Here is an 18,639-nt window from a genome sequence, read left to right as displayed (position 1 = left end):
TTAGGTCTTTCAGCTTTTTGAGCACTTTCTCTCTTGTAACAGTAACTGCACCCACTTCACTTCCTTCACACACACTACAACATCAGGCATACTGCTGGTGTCTTCCACAGTGAAGTCTGAGGCAAAATACTCATTTACTTCAGCAGCCATCTCCTTGTCCCCTCTTATTATTTCTCCTGCCTCATTTTCTAGCGGTCCCAATTCCACTCTCATTTCTCTTTTATTTTTAACATACTTGAAAAAACTTTTACCATCCACTTTGATATTATTTGCTAGCTTGCTTTCATATTTCATCTTTTCCTTCTAAGGAACTTGTCAAAGTTACTTAGATCACAGTTCATCCTGTTCTGATATTTGGTCTGAACAACAACTGAACCCCTTGACCGTATCTGCATACTTTTATGCATTGAGTTGTTGCCACATGATTGGCTGATTAGAAATCTGCTTTAACATGCCAGTGTACAGGTGTGACCACTGTGTATAGAGGATAAACAACAACGGACACAACAATGATCCCTGCATCACACTGATAGCATTGGGTCTCCTGTCAGAGAGACTTCTCTGTCTGCTCCTGCTTAGGCAATGCTAAATCTAATTTACTTCTTCAACCTGAAATGCCATGTAACTTCAACTTCTGGAACAGCCTCCAAGCAGGACTTTGTCAAAGGCCTTGCTAAAGTCCAAGTAGACAATGTCCACTACCTTTCCTTCATCAACTTCCTCAAAAAGCTCAATAAAGTTGGTTAGACATGACCTGCACTTACACAAAGCCATGATGACTATCCCAAATCAGGCCATGTCTATCCAAACACTTGGATAATCTATCGGGTCCCTTGGAATATCATCAATATTTACCCACAACTGAAATCAGGATCACTGGTCTGTAATTTACTGGTTTATTCTTAAACAATGGAACAACATTAGCTGTCCTCCAGGCCTCCAGTATCTTACCCATGGCTAAGGACATTATAAGCACCTCTGCCAGTGCCTTTGCCACATTTGCACTCACCTCCCGTAAGTTTCTAAGGAAATGTCTTGTCAGGACCAGGGGATTTATACCACCTAAGTTGCCTCAAGACAGCAAACCCCTTATCTTCTACATTCTGGATATATATATGACCTCACTAACTTATGCACCCCTGTACACCTGTTTCTCATATTCTGACGTTCTAAACCCGATGGCAGATTTGCTAGAGTTTGCGAGGTGGGTTTGAACTAATTTAGCAAGGGGATGGGAATTGGAGTGACAGGGCTGAGGATGGGGCAGTTGGTATACAAATAGATCAGAAGATGCAGAGACCTTGTGGGTAGAGATTAGAAACTGAAAGGGTAAAAAGATTGTGTTGGGAGTTATATACAGGCTTCCAAATGGTAACCAGGGAAGATGGCACCTGTACAGAAGAGGTAGTTCGCACCTGAACTGGAAGGGACTAATATCCTAGTGGTTAGGTTTGCTAGTGCTGCACTCGGGCAGTTAAACTAGAGTTGCAGGGGCATGGGAACCAGGGAGCCAGAGCAGATAGTGGAGAGATTGTGGAGACAGACATTGTTAAGACCTCAGACGAAGTCAGAAGTCGTGGGTTGAGGATTGTGGGACCAAGGTTCCGAGTTGCGAATATTTCAAATGCAAAAAGTATCAAAGGAAAGGCAGATGAGCTCAGGGCATAGATCAACACATGGAATTATGACATTGTAGCCATTAGTGTGACTTGGTTGCAGGAGGGGCGGGACTGGCAGCTCAATATTCAGGGATTCTGTTGCTTTAGACGTGATGGACCAGGGGGAGTAAAGTTGGAGGAGTGCAGTTACTAGTCAGGGAAAATGTCACAGCAGTGCTCAGTGAGAGCAGACTGGTGAACTCATCTAGTGAGGCGTAATGGGTGGAATTGAGGAATACGAAAGGTACGGCCACATTAACAGAGCTACATTACAGACTACCCAATGGTCTGATGGATTTAGAGGAACAAGTTTGTAGAGAGATTGCAGACTTATTCAAGAAACAGAAGGTTGTTATACTAGGTGAGTGTAACTTTCCACATATTGACCGTGATTCCCATACTGTAAAATGACTAGATGGGAGAGAGTTTGGGAAATGTTTTCAGGAAAGTTTCCTTAATCATTACGTAGAAGTCCCAATTAGAGAGAGAGTGCAATACTTGATCTGCTGTTAGGGAATGAGACAGTGCGGGTGACAGTAGCTTGTGTAGGGGAACACTTTGCATCCAGTGATCATAATGCCATTAGATTCAAAGTAAATATGCAAATAGATAGATCTGGTCCACAGGTTGAGATTCTAAATTGGAGAAAGGCCAATTCTGATGGTATCAGAAAGGATCTGGCAAATGTGGATTGGGACAGGCTGGTTTCTGGCAAAGATGTTCTTGTTAAGTTTGAGGCCTTCCAAAGAGAAAATTTGAGAGTACAAAGCTTGTATATGCCTGTCAGAATAAAAGGTGAAGATAACATGTTTAGGGAATCTTGGTTTTCAAGAGATATTGTGGCACTGGTTAAGGAAAAAAAAAGGAGACAGATAGCAGATAGAGGCAGATAGGTAAAATGAAGTATGGAGTACAAAAAATGCAAAAGAACCCTTAAGAAAAAAATCAGGAGGGTTAAAGGAAAGCATAAGCTTGCCCTAACAGCCAAGGTGAAGGAGAATCCTAAGGGATTCTACAGATACAATATGCTAAGAGAAAAAGGATGGCAAGGGACAAAATTGGTCTTGTAGTAATCCATGCATGAAGCCAAAAGAGATGGGGAGAGCTTAAATGGATTTTTTGCATCTGTATTCACTCAGGAGACGGACAAGAGTCTACAGACATGAGGCAAAATGGTATCAGTGGTTGACAAAGAAAACACAGTGGATGTTTGAGTCACTCAGCATTCAAACTGAGGTAGTAAATTGGATTAGACATTGGCTTTACGGGAGAAGCCAGAGAGTGGTAGTAGATGGTTGTGTCTTTAACTGAAGGCCTGCGAGCAGCGAAGTGCAGCAGGAATTGGTGCTAGGACCATTGTTGTTTTGTCATTAAAATATTCAATGATCTGGATGATAATATGGTTAACCGGGTCAGCAAATTTGCGGATGACACCAAGATTGGGAGTGTAGTGAACAGCAAATAAGACTATCATAGCTTGCAGTGGGATCTGGATCAGCTGGACAAATCGGCTGAAAAATGGCAGATGGAATTTAATACTGACAAGTACAAGGTGTTGCCCTTCAGTAGTGCCAACCAGTGTAGGGCACTGAAGAGTGCTGTGGAACAAAGGGATCTGGAAAATCAGGTCCGTAATTCATTGAAAGTAGTGTCACAGTTAGAGATGGTCATAAAGAAAGAATTTGGCACTTTGGCCTTCCAAATTCAGACTACAGGAAATGGGATCTTATGTTGAAGTTGTATAAGATGTTGGTGGGGCCTAATTTGGAGTATTGTGGGCAGTTTTGGTCACCTTCCTACAGAAAAGATGTAAGGTTGAAAGAGTACAGAGAAAACTTGCAAGGTTGTCGCTGAGACCTGGGTATAAGAAAAGACTGAATAGGTTAGGTTATTCCTTGGAATGCAGAAGATTGAGGGGAGATTTGATAGAGCTATATAAAATTATGAGGTGTTCAGATAGGGTTAATGCAAGCTAGGCTTTTCCCACTGAGTTTGGGTGGAACTATAACTAGAGATCACGGGTTAAGGGTGAAAGATGAAAAGTTTAAGGAGAACATGAGGGAAACTTCTTCACTGGAATGAGCTGCCAGGGCAAGTGGTGCATGTGAGCTTGATTTCCATGTTTAAGAGAAGTTTGGATAGGTACATAGATGCTAAGGGTATGGAGGGCAATAATCCAGGTGCGGTTCAATGGGAGTACGCAGTTTAAATGGTTCGACATGGACTAGATGGGACAAAGGGGCTGGTTCTGTGCTTTACTTTTCTACAACTCTATGACTCTATATGGGATACAAATTACAATGGGAGATAGAAAAGGCATGTAAAAGGGCAATATTACGATAGTAATGGGAAATTTCAATGTGCAGGTAGATTGGGAAAATCAGATTGGTGCTGCATACCGAGAGAAGGAATTTGTCGAATGCCTGTGAGAAGGCTTTTTGGAGCACCTTGTGGTTGAACCCATTCAGGAAAAGGCAATTATGGATTGGGTAATGAACCAGATTTATTTAGGGAACTTAAGGTAAAGGAACCCTACAGAGTCAGTTGTCATAATATGATAGAATTCACCCTGCAGTTGGACAGGGAGAAGATAAAGTTAGATGTATCAGTATTATGGTGGAGTTCTTACAGAAGGGGTCACTATCAGGGACAACAGCCGAGCAGCAGTGGTTGGAGTTTCTGGCAACAATTTGAAATGCGCAGGATAAATACATCCTAAAGAAGAATTATTCCTAAAGGAAGATGAGGCAATTGTGTCTGACAAGCGAAATCAAAGACAGCATAAAAGGAAAAGAGAAGGCAAATATTACAGCAAAAATTAGTCTGAAGTCAGAGGATTAGGAAGCTATTAAAAACCAACAGAAGGCAATTAAAAAAAGCAGTATCACAGGAAAGATGAAAAATGAAGGCCAGCAATGTGGAAGTTTTTTCCAAATATATAATGAGTAAAATTGGTGAGAGTGCATATTAGCCCACTGTAAAATGATGTTGGAAAGGTAATGGGGGACAAAGAAATGGCAGATGAATTGAATAAGTATTTTGTGTCAGTCTTAACTACGGAAAACACTAGCAGAATGACAGAAATTTTAGAGTGTCAGCAGAACAGAAAAGAGAGTAATTGCTATTATAAGGAGAGGTACTTGGGAAGCTGAGAGGGTTGAAGTCACATGCACCAGATGGACACCCCAGGTTCTGAAAGAGGTAGCTGAAGAGATTATGGAGGCATTAGTAATGATCTTTCAAGAATCACTTGATTCTGGAATGGTTCCAGAAGACTAGAATATTTCAAATGTCACTCCACTCTTTAAGAAGAGAGGGATGCAGAAGAAGGGGAATTATAGGCTAGTTGGACTGACCAGTGGTTGGGAAGATGTTGCATTCCATTTCTTGGAGGCACATGATAAAACAGGCAAAAGTCAGCAAATCTGTTGGAATTCTTTGAGGAAGTAACAAGTACTTTCATTTTCAGAAGGCCTTTCGCAAGATGCGGCAGCTTAATAAGACAGGAGCCCATGGCATTACAGGAAAGGTTGGCTGAATAGAAGACTGGCTGACAGCAGGTGGCAAAGAGTGGATAAAGGGGGCTTCTTCTGACTAGTGGTGTTCTGCAGGGTTTGGTGTTGGGACCGCTTCTTTTTATGTTGTTTGTTAACGATTTGCATGACAGAATTGATGGCTTTGGAAGAATTGAATAAGAAGTAGCAGATGGAATATAATGTTGTTAAGTGTATGGTCCTGCACTTTGGTAGACGGAATAAAGCTGTAGACTATTTTCTAAACAGTGATAAATTCAAAAATCAGAGGGGCTGTGGTAAACTATGTGTATACCTGTCTGGACACGCCCCTCTGCTGACTGCTCCTGTGGCTCCTCCCACAGACCCCTGTATAAAGGCGATTGGAGGCACTGCTCCTCCCTCAGTCTCCAAGATGTCATGGTCACGTTTGCAGCTAATAAAAGCCTATCTTTTGCCTCCCGTCTCCGAGAGTTATTGATGGTGCATCAGGGGCAAAGTGATTTGGAAGACCCTGTGCAGGATTCCATGAAGGTTAACTTACAGGTCGAGTCAGTGGTAAGAAAGGTAAATGCAATATTCGTACTCTTTTTGGGAGGACTAGAATATAAAAACAAGGATGTAATGCTGAGGCTTTATAAGGCATTGATCAGTCTGCATCTGGAGTATGATGAGCTGTTTTGGGACCCTTATCTAAGAAAAGATATCCAGGCATTGGAGAGGGTCCAGAGAAAGAAGTTTCTGGGAATGGAACGGTTAGCATATGAGAATTGTTTGATGGCTCTGGGCCTGCTGGAGCTTATAAGAATGACGGGGGATATTATTGAAACCTATTGAATATTGAAACATCTGGATGGGATGGATGTGGGGAGGATGTTTCCTACAGTGGGTGAGTACAGGATAGAGTGCACAGAATGCAAAATGTCCCTTTGACGAGGATGAATTTCTTTAGCCAGAGGCTGGTGAATCTGGAATTCATTGTCACAAATGGCTGTGGAGGCCAGGTCATTGAGTATTCTTAAAGCAGAAGCTGATAGGTTCCTGATGATTCAGGATGTCAATTGTTACGTGGAGAAGGCAGGAGAATGGGGTTGAGAGGGATAATATATCAGCCATAATAGAATGATGGAGCAGACTTGATGGGCCAAATGGCCTGATTTTGCTTCTATGTCTTATGGTCTTATGCTCCAATGGGAACCGGTTGACCCTGGGATGGAGGAGAGAATACTTCTCAAACAGACGTTGCTGGGTGAGATTATTGTGAATGTATATTACTGCAAATGTGAGTCTGGAACAATATTGCCGGGTGTGAGTGTGCTCTTGTGTCCATGCACTGTGACACTCACTGGGGCACTGTATCCAGTGTAATGAATACACAGGGTATCACACAGCACAGCACCGCATGAAGGCTGAGGAATAAACAGTTTGCTGAGCTCAGACCTCAGTCTGGGGAAATAACAAGCAGAGTGGCAATGGGAGCATAGTGGTATGCCACAACAGCATAGTGGTTAGCACAACGTTTTATAGTTCAGGAGACCCAGGTTCAATTCCCACCGCTGCCTGTCTGGAGTTTGTACGTTCTCCCGGTGACCACATGGGTTTCCTCTGGGTAGTCCTGTTTCTTCCCATACTACAAAGACCTACCATCATTATAAATTGCCCCATGATTAGGCAAGGATTAAATCGGGGGATTGCTGGGTGGTGTGACTCGAAGGGCCAGGAGGACCTATTCCGTGTTGTATCTCAGTAAATAAATAAAGTGCTCCGGGAAACAGGCGGAACAACTGGGATCCCTGAACACGACAGACCAGACCTCTGAGTGAGATCTGTTTATCTGTGTCCCACGGATTCAGGTCATTTGACCCATCCACACCAGTCCCTCCCATGCCATTGGCCTTTCCCACAAATTCCCCCCTCCCTGTGTGTTCATATCCTCCAGCCTCAGTGCCTCGAGTTTCCCCATGGACAGTTCTATCCTTCATGGTCCCTGGCCCAGTCTCCACGGATGTGGTGAGTGTGTCCAGCTGACCACCTGCCTGACATTGGGTCTGTGAGCCCAGCTCTGGGCACTCACAGTCAGTGGGGATCGATGAACAGGGGAACCTATGGGATCTACCCTCACTCATTCGTCAGTGGTGTTTCAGGAACCTCTGCAGCCTCTCACTCACCGTACACCTCCAGTCGAACTATCTTTTTGGTTTCAGCTCCTGAACCTACGGTAACAGTCACCTCATAATCACCAGCGTCTGCTCTCCGTAAACCATGGATTTCCAGACTGAAGTTCTCGGGATGTAGAGTTATCCGTTGCTTGTACTTAGCCATCAAAATTCCATTGATCCCCTTTCTGTATTGCACTATCCTGCTACTGAGTGATGTTATTTTCCACACAATCTCATAAACATCCGGTCTGGCTGGGATCCCAGGAGATAAGACGACGGACTCTCCCCGAGCTCCCTTCACAGTGGAAGAGGAAGCCCGTGCCCCAGCTGAGGAAACAAGAGGAGACAATCAGCAAGTGTGCTCAGTGACAGGAGGAGGAATCAGAGATGAGAGAATCACGCACACAGGAGCAGGCTAGGGGGCCCATTGACACAGCCAGCCCACAGTTCCTACATCACACAGGGACTGGTTTCCTGCCGCAGGTCACACCTCCTCTCCCCAGGCGCTTCCCTGCACCCTCTGAGCACTGTCTGCTGCCTAGGACTCCTGTGACGGCTGGGGAGGCTTGGTCAGCAGGAAGCTAAAGGAATGATATGAAGTGGGGTCACGCTGAAGTTTGAACATTTGTTGGTATCGGAGTGGCAGTGTAGCTGCAGAAATTTTCCACCTGAGACAGTTCTACAGAGCTGTGAATCCTCCCACAATCCCCGGCACTGAGAGACAAAGACATCTTCAAGACGCTGTTTACGAGGGTCTACGGTGCAGGTCCAAACTCTGGTAATTGTGGACCAGGTGAGAAAGATGATTATGGAATCTGGTGGGAATTTGACTGTATTAAGAAATAAGTCCATATAACGAAAATGAGTCAAATACTAACCAATGGATGGCTGTAAATTCAAAGGGATGATGGAACTTTTACAAAGAAGTGCCTCATGAGATCATCAATAGCAATGACACCAATGTTTGTTTGATTCAATAAAAAGAAGCAAGATGTAAGCAGAATGGCTATTGTTGGAGCAGCCATTGTTGGAGTGGGCTAGTGTTAGAGTGGGAGGCTTTGATTCAATAGGCTTCAGCGAGAACAAGTGGAGCCTAAATGTGTTTCTGAGTCATTTGTTATCATTTATTTTATTTGTAAAACTTAGGCTTGTGAAGTTTGACCCAAAAGTATAACAAGCTCAGCGAGAAGGGGGTGAGTAAGTGACCTAGGTGAGCGCGGAACTCAAAAATTTCAGAGATGAAGCGCAGATAAGAAAAGGTAATCGGTTTTTTGTTGTCTGCAAGTCCTTATTCCTAAGTTCAGTGTAGGCAGGATGGTAGTTAGGGCAGCTGAATGCTCCTCTTGTAAGATGTGGGATTGCAGGGTGCCTAACAGTCTCCCTGATGACTACCTCTGCAGGAACTACACCCGACTTCAGCTCCTGACTGACAAGGTGAAGGAACCGGAGTTGGATGGTGCCGAGCACATCCAGCTGCAGCTCCAGTTCCTTGACGTCAGTCAGGAGCTGAAGTCTGGGGAACACCTCATAGCTGAAACTTCTACTGAGGTGATCACACCCAGGGTGCATGCAAGCTTCAGATAGTAGATGGGTGACCACCAGCAGAAGTAAGGGGAGTAAGCACGCAGTGAAGGGTTCCCCTGTGGCACATCACTAGTCAGAAGCCTCCTGTCAGAGGGGCAACCATCTACTACCATTATCTGGCTTTGCCTGCAAAGCCAATTTACCAGCTCACCTTGAATGCCGAGCAACTGAACCTTCCCAACCATGCGGGACCTTGTCAGATGCCTTGCTAAAGTCTGTGTAGACAACATCCACTTTCCTTGTAACCTCCTTGAAAACTCAATAAGATTGGTTGGACATAAACTACCAGCATGAAGCCATGCTGACGTTCCTTAATCAGTCCATAGCTATCCAAATACTTAAACTTAGAACGTCTTTGAATAACTTTCCCCCAACTGATGTCAGACTCATGGGCCGATAATTTCTTGGTTCATTTTCAGAGACTTTTAAAAAGCAGAACTGGTTGTCCTCCAATCCACTGGTACCTCTCCTGCCGCTAAGGATAAATTAAATATCTCTGCTGTCCCCTGCAGTTTCTGCACTTGCCTCCCGTAGGGTCTGAGGAAACACCTTGTCAGGCCCTGGGGATTTATCTACCCTGATATGCCTCAGTATAGGCATGGACCTCTTCCTCTGTAATCAGTACAGGGTCCATGTAGTTGATATCATTTTCCCTCACTTATATAGACGCCGTGTCCACCTCCTGAGTGAACAGAAATGCAAAAAATTTAATTAAGATCTCCCTCATCAGTTCTGGCTCCACACATGAATTACCTTTCTGATCTTCCAGAGGACCAATTTTGTCCTTTCCACTCCTTTTGCTCTTAACATATCTGTAGAGTCCCTTAAGATTCTTCACCTTGTCTGCTAAGCAAATTTATGCCTTCTTTTCACCCTTCTGATTTCTTTCTTAACCATTCTCTTGCAATTCTTATACTCCATAAGCACTTCGCTCGTTCCTACCTGTCTATACAAGTTATGCACCTCTCTTTTTTCCCTCTTGAAAACAAAGGTTCCCTACATTTTTTATCTTTACCTTCTATCCTGACAGATACATGCAAGCTTTGAACTCTCAAAATTTCTCTTTTGAAGGCCTTCCACTTACTATGCACACCTTCACCAAAAACAACCTGTCCCAATCAACACTTGACAAGATCATTTCTGATACCATCAAAATTGGCCTTTCTCCAATTTGGAATCTCAAACTGCGGACCAGACCTATCTTCTTCCATATTTACTTTGAAACTAATGACATTGTGGTCACTAGATATAAAGTGTTCCCCTACACAAACTTTTGGCACCTGCCTTGTGCCTTTCCATGATAGCAGATCCAGTATCACATGCTCTCTCATTGGGACTTCTACATACTGATGAAGGAAACTTCCCTAACATATTTGAAAACTCTATCTCATGTGGTCCTTTTACAGTATGGGATGCCCAGTCAATATGTGGAAATTTAAAATCACCTGTTATAACAACCTTGTGCTTCTTGCAACAATCTGCGATCTCTGTACAAATTTGTTCTTTTAAATCCCATGGACTATTGGGTAGTCTGTAATATAACCCCATTGATGTGGTCATATCTTTCTTGTTTTTCAGTTCCAACCATATCGCCTCACTAGACAAGTTCGCCAGTCTGTCCTGAAGAAGCACTGCTGTGACATTTTCCCTGAGTAGTAACGCCACCTCTCCTCCCACTTTGTCATGTCTAAAACAACGGAATCCCAGAATACTGAGCTGCCAGTCCTGTCCTTCCTCCAATCAAGTCTCCTTAATGGCTATAATATCTTAATTCCGGGTGTTGATCCATGCCCTGTGCTCATCCACCTTTCCTATGATACTTCTTGCATTAAAATATGTAGCTCAGGGCACAGGTTGCACCTTGCTCAATCTTTTGTTTCCTGGCTTTGTCTGAGGTCTTACCAACATCTGTCTGCACAACCTCTCCACTAACTCTTCAGGCACTCTGGTTCCCATCCCCCTGCAACTTTAGTTTAAACCCTTGCATGCAGCATTAGCAAACATTCCCACTAGGCTATTACTCGCCCTCCAGTTCAGATGCAATCAATCTGTGGGACCTCCAGGTCGATCTGTGAGAATCACTGCCACAAGTGGCTGTACTTTCTGTGTTTCTATTTTACTGCATGTGGCACAAAGTGTTCTGCTGTCAATGAACATCGGAGGGAAATATTCTAGGGGTGGGGTGACACCTTCTGACTATTGGAGGCACAGGGTTGGTCAGATAGGGAGATGAGTGGCTCAAAGATTGATGGGAGGAGAGGGTTTCAGCTCACTGGGCATCAACACTAGGGAAGGACCCTTAGTGGGGGGCTCCCAAAGTGGAGGGCCCCAGAGTGGGGTGGGGGGGCTGCTGGAGTGGTGGGTCCCAGAGTCGAGGGTCCTGGAGTGGTGGTTTCTAGGAGTGGTGAGTCCCAGAATAGTGGGTCCTAGAGTGGTGGGTCGCAGCAGTGCGGGGTTCCGGAACTGGTAGGTACCAGAGTCCCTCAAAGATGTCACATAAGTTGATAGGGTGGTTAAGAAGGTGAATGCCCTTCATTAGTCATGGGATTGAATTCATAAGCACGTTGTAATGTTGAAGTCTTATGAAAACTCTGGTTTTTGGAGTGACAGGGATGAGAGGTGACTTGATAGAGATGTATAAAATGTTGAGGGGCAGATATAAAGTGGACAGCCAGCATCTTTTGCCCAGGATGGCAGAGGCCAATACCAGAGGGCATCCTTTTCAGGTGTGTGGAAGGCAAATGTTTGATTGATCACAGAGCTTTACATGGGCTGGAAAACATGATGGGCTGAAGGGCCCACATTGTCTGTACTGACCCACATTCTAAGTAGGAGTATGTCTGAGAGTGAGCAGCAGGTAACAGGAAGGGAGGTCCGTTCATCGTCTTGTTGTGTGGCATTGTTTGTGGAAGAACGACCATAAGAGGATTTTTCATTCAAAAGGTAAGTGAATTCCAACCTGGAATATAAACAGAGGAAAATCCGAGGGTACAAGAAGTGGGTCGATGTGTTAGACTTTGAAAGGCATGGCAGTGGATAAGCAATGACTAACTTTTACTGAACAACTGCAGGATCTGCAAGAGTTTAACATTCCTTTCTGGAACAAAATCACAAACAGCAAAATGGTTCAACCAGAGTTTCTGACAGACATGAAGGACAGGATTAGATCCAAAGCAGAGACATGTAATGAAGCCAGAAATGGCAGTGAGTCTGAGTATTGGGAGAGGTACAGGTTGCAGTAAACATGGACCAGGAGATTGACTGAGAGTGAAAGGAGAGTTGGGATCTTACAAGAAAGTGAAATACAAATAGCTCAGCTCTAGGAAAGATTTCATGAAGCTGGAAAGGGTGATCAGAACTTAAGGAAGAGCCCCTTCAAACACTCAAACAGGGGCTGCAACCTCCCGCACTCTGTACGGATGTCTATACATATCACGATGTGTGCTGCAATAACAGAACCCTAGAGCGGAGGAAGGACAGTCTCAGATGTAGAGACAGTGATGAAAGTTTGTTCATAATAATTCCAAAAGAACATCAGTGGCTCGGCCAAGCAACACTGCGAGACGTAACATTCTCAAAACTAGGACCCCACGATTAGCACTACTTAAATAATTCAAGTAACACAGGATCCCCAAGACGATCACAATTAACTTAACAAATTTAAACAGAAAGCGCAAGGAGATCGCATTACAAAGAGAATCACTCAAGAAAAACACAAGGAATGCTAAATGATTAACAACTCTCGTTAAAGATCAATTAAACAATTCAGGTGCTCTAAAAACCTCAGAGCCCAACACTCTCCGACACCTTATGATCAATGATGTCTTCACAAAGGTACCAGTGGATATAGGTAGGTCACTGTTTGCGGATGATGGGGCTTTGTGGAAAAGAGGCAGGAACATGGAGCATATAATCAGGAAACTACAAGGAGCAATTGATGAAGTGGTAGAGTGGGGTTATGATTGGGGATGTAGATTTTCAGTGGAAAAAACTCAAACTGTATTTTTCATTAGGAAAAGAACTGAAGTAGGGAAGAAGTTAAGGATGTATGGGATTGAATTAGAAAGGGTTGGATCATTTAAATTTCTGGGAGTTATATTTGATTCACGATTAACATGGGCAGACCATATCAGGAAAGTTGAGGAGAAATGTAAAAAAGTAATAAATGTGATGAGATGTTTGACTGGTAGGGAATGGGGAGCAAGTTGTTCAGCATTAAAGAGAATGTATGTGGCTTTAGTAAGATCTGTGTTGGATTATGGAAGTGTAGCATATGGATCAGTAGCTAGGTCTCTTAAAGGAAACTGGATGTGATTCAGGCTCAGGTTTTGAGAGTGTGCAGTGGGGCTTTTAAAACATCATCCGTATCAGCCCTGCAGGTAGAATTGGGAACAATGCCTTTGGAATTAAGAAGGATGCAATTGATGGCAAACTACTGGGTTAATTTGCAGGGACACAATGATTCTCACCCTGCTAAAGGAGTGTTGCAGGAGTCCTGGGAAAATGGGAGGTTTCAGAGGGAAAACTTTAGTCGGGTAGGGAATGATATTGCTAGATCATGTGGAGTGTTTGATCTGAGGATAAGTCCTTCAGTAGTTTATCCGGTTGTAGCTCCATGAAAGCTGGTATGGCCTGACGTAGACTGGCATTTGTTAGAGCTAAGAAGGAAAGTAAAGTATAAAACTGACTTGGTAAGTGCATTTAACTGTTATGTGATGGAAAAGTATAGTGGTTATACTCAGGTCTATACAGATAGTGCTAAGGAACCTGAGACAGGAGTGACAGGGTTTGGGGTGGCTATACCAGCAAAAGCAATTGCAATCAGCAGAAGAACATCTGATAAGTTAGCGGTGTATACAGTGGAGATGCTGGCTGTGTTGGTTGCGTTGCGTTGGGTGGAGAAAACTAAACTAGTCAAAGCGTTGATATGCTCAGATTCATCTTCAGTACTAGCAAGTTTAAGGTCTTCTCACTCAAACAGCCGGCAAGATGTACTTCATGAAGTCCTTCAGTCAGTCACAAGAGTTGCAAATCGGTGAGGTCAGGTTAAATTTCTATGGGTTCCAGCTCATGTAGGGGTGCAGGGCAATGAAAGGGTGGATGAGTTGGCAAAGAGGGCAATAAAGAAAGAAAATATAGAAATGCACATTAGTATCAGTAAAGCAGAGGTTAAGTGTGTAATCTGGGAAAAAATTAAGCAAATGTGGCAAAAAAGATGGGACAGGGAGGGGAAAGGGAGGCATTTATATCAAATACAAAAAAGTGTTGCAGGTACTAGGGTAGGAAGTAGATACAGAAAAGAGGAAATTGTGTGGACTAGGTTAAGGCTGGGGCACTGTGCACTAAACCAAACATTGAAATTGATAGGGAAATACCAGACAGGATTGTGTGCGGAATGTCAGGAAGAGGAGTCAGTAGAACATGTAGTTCTGAGTTGCAGGAAGTATGGGATACAGAGAGAGATGATGAGAATTAATCTAAGGGAATTGGGGGTGCAGGAATTCACATTAAAAGGGTTGCTGGGCATGGGTGAGAGAACACAGGTCAGGGTATTTTTAGCTTTCTTAAGGGGTACAGGGTTTTTTTTATAGGATATGATGGATAAACAGAAATAGGGTATTAGGATGGGGAGGATAAAGTGTAGGTTAGGGTATGTGTATGTGTGCGATTGGGTGAAGGGATTTAGAATGTGAGTCCATCGCATACTCAGAGCAGAAGGAGGCAGTAATGCACCATTAAGCTGGGTGCCAACCGCCGTAAAACAAGACGGAGAGAGAGAGAGAGACTCTCCGACACCTCGATCAGGCCTGAAGAGCTCATTACAACATAGATTGCACATGAGAGCAAGTTCAGTCGTCAGGATAGACAGGAGGCACGTAGCAGGTATAGGCAGGTAGAAGCAAATGAGTACTTGAGGAGAATAGGAAATGCAGGAGAACGTTTAAGAAGGAATCAGGAGCTCGAAAGGCAATCATGATGTTGCTCTAGCAAACAAGGTGAAGGAGAATCCTAAAGGCTTTGACAGACATATTAAGAACAAAAGGATAGCAAAGGATAGAATTGGTCCCCTGGAAGATCAAAGTGGTAATCTATGCATGAAGCCAAAGTAGATTACACTTTGCATCTGTATTTACTTAGGGGATGAACACACAGTCTATAGAAGTGAGACAAAGCAGCAGTGAGGTCATGAGCCCTATACAGGTTACAGAAGAGGAGGTGCTTGCTGTCTTGGAGCAAATTAGGGTGGACAAATCCTCAGGGACTGACAGAGCGTTCCCTTGGACCCTTCTGGGTGTCTAGTGCAGAAATTGTAAGGGTCCTAGCAAAGATATTTAAAACATCCTTAGCCACAGGTGAGGTGCCGGAGGATTGCGGGATAGCTAACGTTTAAGAAAGGCTCTTGGAATAAGTCAGGAAATTATAGCCTGGTGAGCCTGACATCAATAAGGGGAAAATTACTGGAAGGTGTTCTAAGAGACCAGAGGTAAAAGTATTTTTATAGACAGGCACTGATTAGGGAGAGACAATATGGCTTTGTACGTGGTCGGTCACCTGTAACCATCTTATAGAGTTTTTCAAGGACGTTACCAGGAAAGTGGATGAATCCAAGGCAGTGGATGTTGTCTAGGTCCTGCATGGGTGATTAGTCAAAAAGGCTCAGCTACTTGTCATTCAAGAACAGGTAGTAAATTGGATTAGACTGTGGTTCCTCATGGGAGAAGTCTGACATTGGTAGTAGAAGATTGCTTCTCTCACTGGAAGCCTGTGACTCGTTATGTTTTCAGGGATTGGTGGCTGGTCTGTTGTTGTTTGTCATCTATATCAATGATCTGGATGATAATGTGGTTAAATGGATCAGCAAATTTGCATGCGACACCAAGATTAGGGGTGTAGGGGATGGCAAGGAATAATATCAAAGTGTTCAGCAGTATCTGGGCCAGCCAAAGAATGGACTGAAAAATGGCAGGTGGAATTTAATGCAGACAAGTATGAGGTGTTACAATTTGGGAGAACCAGCCAGAGTGGGTCTTGTATGATGAACAGAAGGGCACTGAGAAGGTCAGTGGTACAGAGGGATCTGGGAATACTGATCCATAATTCCTTGAAAGTGGTGTCACAGGTACATAGGTTTGTAATAAAGCCCTTAGCACTTCATAAATCAATATATTAAGTATAGGGGTTGGGATGTTACGTTGAAATTGTATAAGATGTTGGTGAGGCCTAATATGGAATATAGCGTGCAGGTTTGGTCGCCTACCTGCAGGAAAGATGAAAATAAGATTGCAAATTTAACAGGATGCTGCCAGGACTTGAGGACCCGAGTTCTAGGAAAAGGTTGAATAGGTTAGGATTTTATTTCCTAGAATGTAGAAGATTGAGGAGAGATTTGATAGAGCTATCCATAAATATGACAGATACAGATAGAGTAAATGTAAGCAGATTTTTTTCCATTGAGGTTGGTGGAGACTAGAACTAGAAGTCATGGGTTAAGGGTGAAAGGTGTAATGCTTAAGGGGAACATGAGGGGGAACTTTTTCCACTCAGAGGGTGGTGAGAATGTGGAATGAGCTGTCAGCACAAGTGGTGGATATAGGTTTGATTTCAATATTTATGAGAAATGAAGATGGGTACTGTACATGGATGGGAGGGATATGGAGGGTTATGGTCTGTGTAAAACAATGGGATTAAGCAGATTAATGGTTTGGCACGGACTGAATAGACCAAAGGGCCTGTTTCTATGACTCTGTAAAGGAAGGTGAAAGGCCATGGCTTTAAGCTGCATTTATTTCAATGTGAGAGGCTTAACTGGTAAAATGGATGAACTCATGGTGAGCAATGGCCCTGGGGCCTGGATATAACAGACAACAGAAACATGGCTGAGGGAAAGGCAGGTCTGGCAGCTCAGTGTTCCAGGATACAGATGCTGCAGGTGGGACAGAGGTGCAGGGGAGAGAGAGGAGAGGGAGAATCAGACATAATAACGGTCCTTGGAGAGGATATGCTTCGGTGGGGGATGTGGAAGGGTCATCTAGTGTGGGCATTAAGGTAGAACATAGAAACCAGAAGGGTGTGGTCACTCTGATGGAACTGTATTATAGAGTACAATAAGCTTTTGGAGTAATTGGTTTTATTTATCAAACAACTGACAGGTCTGAACAGCCAGATGTCATGTTGAGATGGGGAGCTTGAGTTGAGATCAGTGTGTGATAAGCTGGTCCTCACAGGGAGGGTGTTTGGTCAAATACTGTCTCAAATGGGGAGGCAGGGGCAGGAAGTGGATAGTTATCAGGCAGAGAATGGTTCTGCAGTCCAGATATATCGAGATAGAGACAGAATACAGACAGACTGGAGGGGAGGGGAAACGTGGTGGCAAAATGACAACGGGTAGCACTGCTCTCTCTCACATCCCAAAGCCACGTGGGTTGACTGACCACTGTAAACCGTCCCCAGTGCGAGGGTGAGGGTCAGGACTAATGACATGGGGTCAGTGTCAACTGGTACACGATGGTCAGTGTGCACTCAGTGGATCAAAGGGTCTGTTTCTGCACCATCAGGCCCCACGGGTGGCAGGAGGAAGACAGAAGCAGTCAGAGAGGAGCTGAGAGCTGCTGAGAGGCCAGCAGACCCGGAGACTTAAGGAGAGACAGAGCTTTATGGATGGGTACAGAAACAAAGATATTCACAGTGAGAGAGATTGAGAGATCTCCAGAGAGTTTGGGGAGATAAAAGAAAGGGAGGGAGAGAGGTAGAGTTAATTTTGATTCGGAGTGTGGACAGACAGAGTCCAGCAGTAAACACAATGGATGAAGGGTCCACTCAGCGAGGCTCTGACAAATCTCAGGGTTCTACACTCAGGAGTCCATCATTAAAAGCCAGTCTTGTGCACCCAAGCAGAAATGAGAGAGGTACAGAGTAGGCTGGCTCCCCACCACCAAAGCAACTTCCACATCTTGTAGATTTATTTGGTGTTTGGAGAACAGAGATTGTTGAAGTAGAAAGTGAAATATCAGGAACTGATTGTGTCATACCTATCCAGTGCCCTGTGGCAGGGGACAAGGTATACTGCAGCAACAGTAAGTCAAGCACATCCCACTGACTTGTCCCTCCCACAGCCTTTGTCCATCTCTCCTTTTGTCTACTTTCTATCTTTACCAGTAGCCTCATTCTATCTCTTTCATTCTGTCTTCACCCAGTTCGTCTCTCTCATTCTATTCACCCACTGCTCCTAGCTCTCTCTCTTGTACTCTTTCACCCACAGCTCCTTTATCTCTCTCTTCTTTTCTGTCTTTCTCTACCCGTCTCTGTCTGTCTCTCTCACTTCCCACATCCGCACTTCCTCTGTCTTCACCCGCAGCTCCTCTTCCTCTGCTTTCCTCTCTTTCTACACCCACCCCTCTCTCTCTTCCTCTTTCTCCCCCTCCCTCTATCCTCTCTCATTCTACTCTCACCTCTCCCTCCCTCCTCCCACCTCTTTCTCCCTCCCTCCTCCCACCTCTCTCTCTCTCATTACCCCCTCTCTCTCTCTCTCTTTCTCATTACCCCCTCTCTCTCTCTGTCTCCGTCACTTCCCACCCCTCCCTCTCTCTTTCTCTATCTCTGGTTCCCTCTCATTCTCTTTTCTCACCCACAGCTTCTGTTCATCTCTCTCTCGCTCGGTTTTTCCCTCTTACTTTATATTAATGAGACAGTGTATGAAAATATTTAATTGAGGCCAAAAACTGATTC

At 44.2% G+C, this 18,639-nt stretch overlaps 1 protein-coding gene across 1 annotated transcript in view; it reads right to left on the bottom strand.

Annotated features, from left to right (window-relative positions):
• The window catches only part of LOC140719087 (SLAM family member 8-like), a 55,556-nt gene that overhangs the window by 23,726 nt on the left and 13,191 nt on the right, over positions 1–18,639 (bottom strand). Inside the window, exon 2 of the mRNA XM_073033463.1 lies at positions 7,339–7,656. Within this exon, the coding sequence (XP_072889564.1) occupies positions 7,339–7,492 (154 nt within the window). The 5' untranslated portion in view covers positions 7,493–7,656. The remainder of the gene's footprint in view (positions 1–7,338; positions 7,657–18,639) is intronic.

The sequence above is a fragment of the Hemitrygon akajei genome, chromosome 31 (genome assembly GCF_048418815.1).
Source record: "Hemitrygon akajei chromosome 31, sHemAka1.3, whole genome shotgun sequence".
Classification (NCBI taxonomy): domain Eukaryota; kingdom Metazoa; phylum Chordata; class Chondrichthyes; order Myliobatiformes; family Dasyatidae; genus Hemitrygon; species Hemitrygon akajei.
Note: the sequence above shows the minus strand (reverse complement) of the source record. Positions and strands in the feature narration are given on the sequence as shown.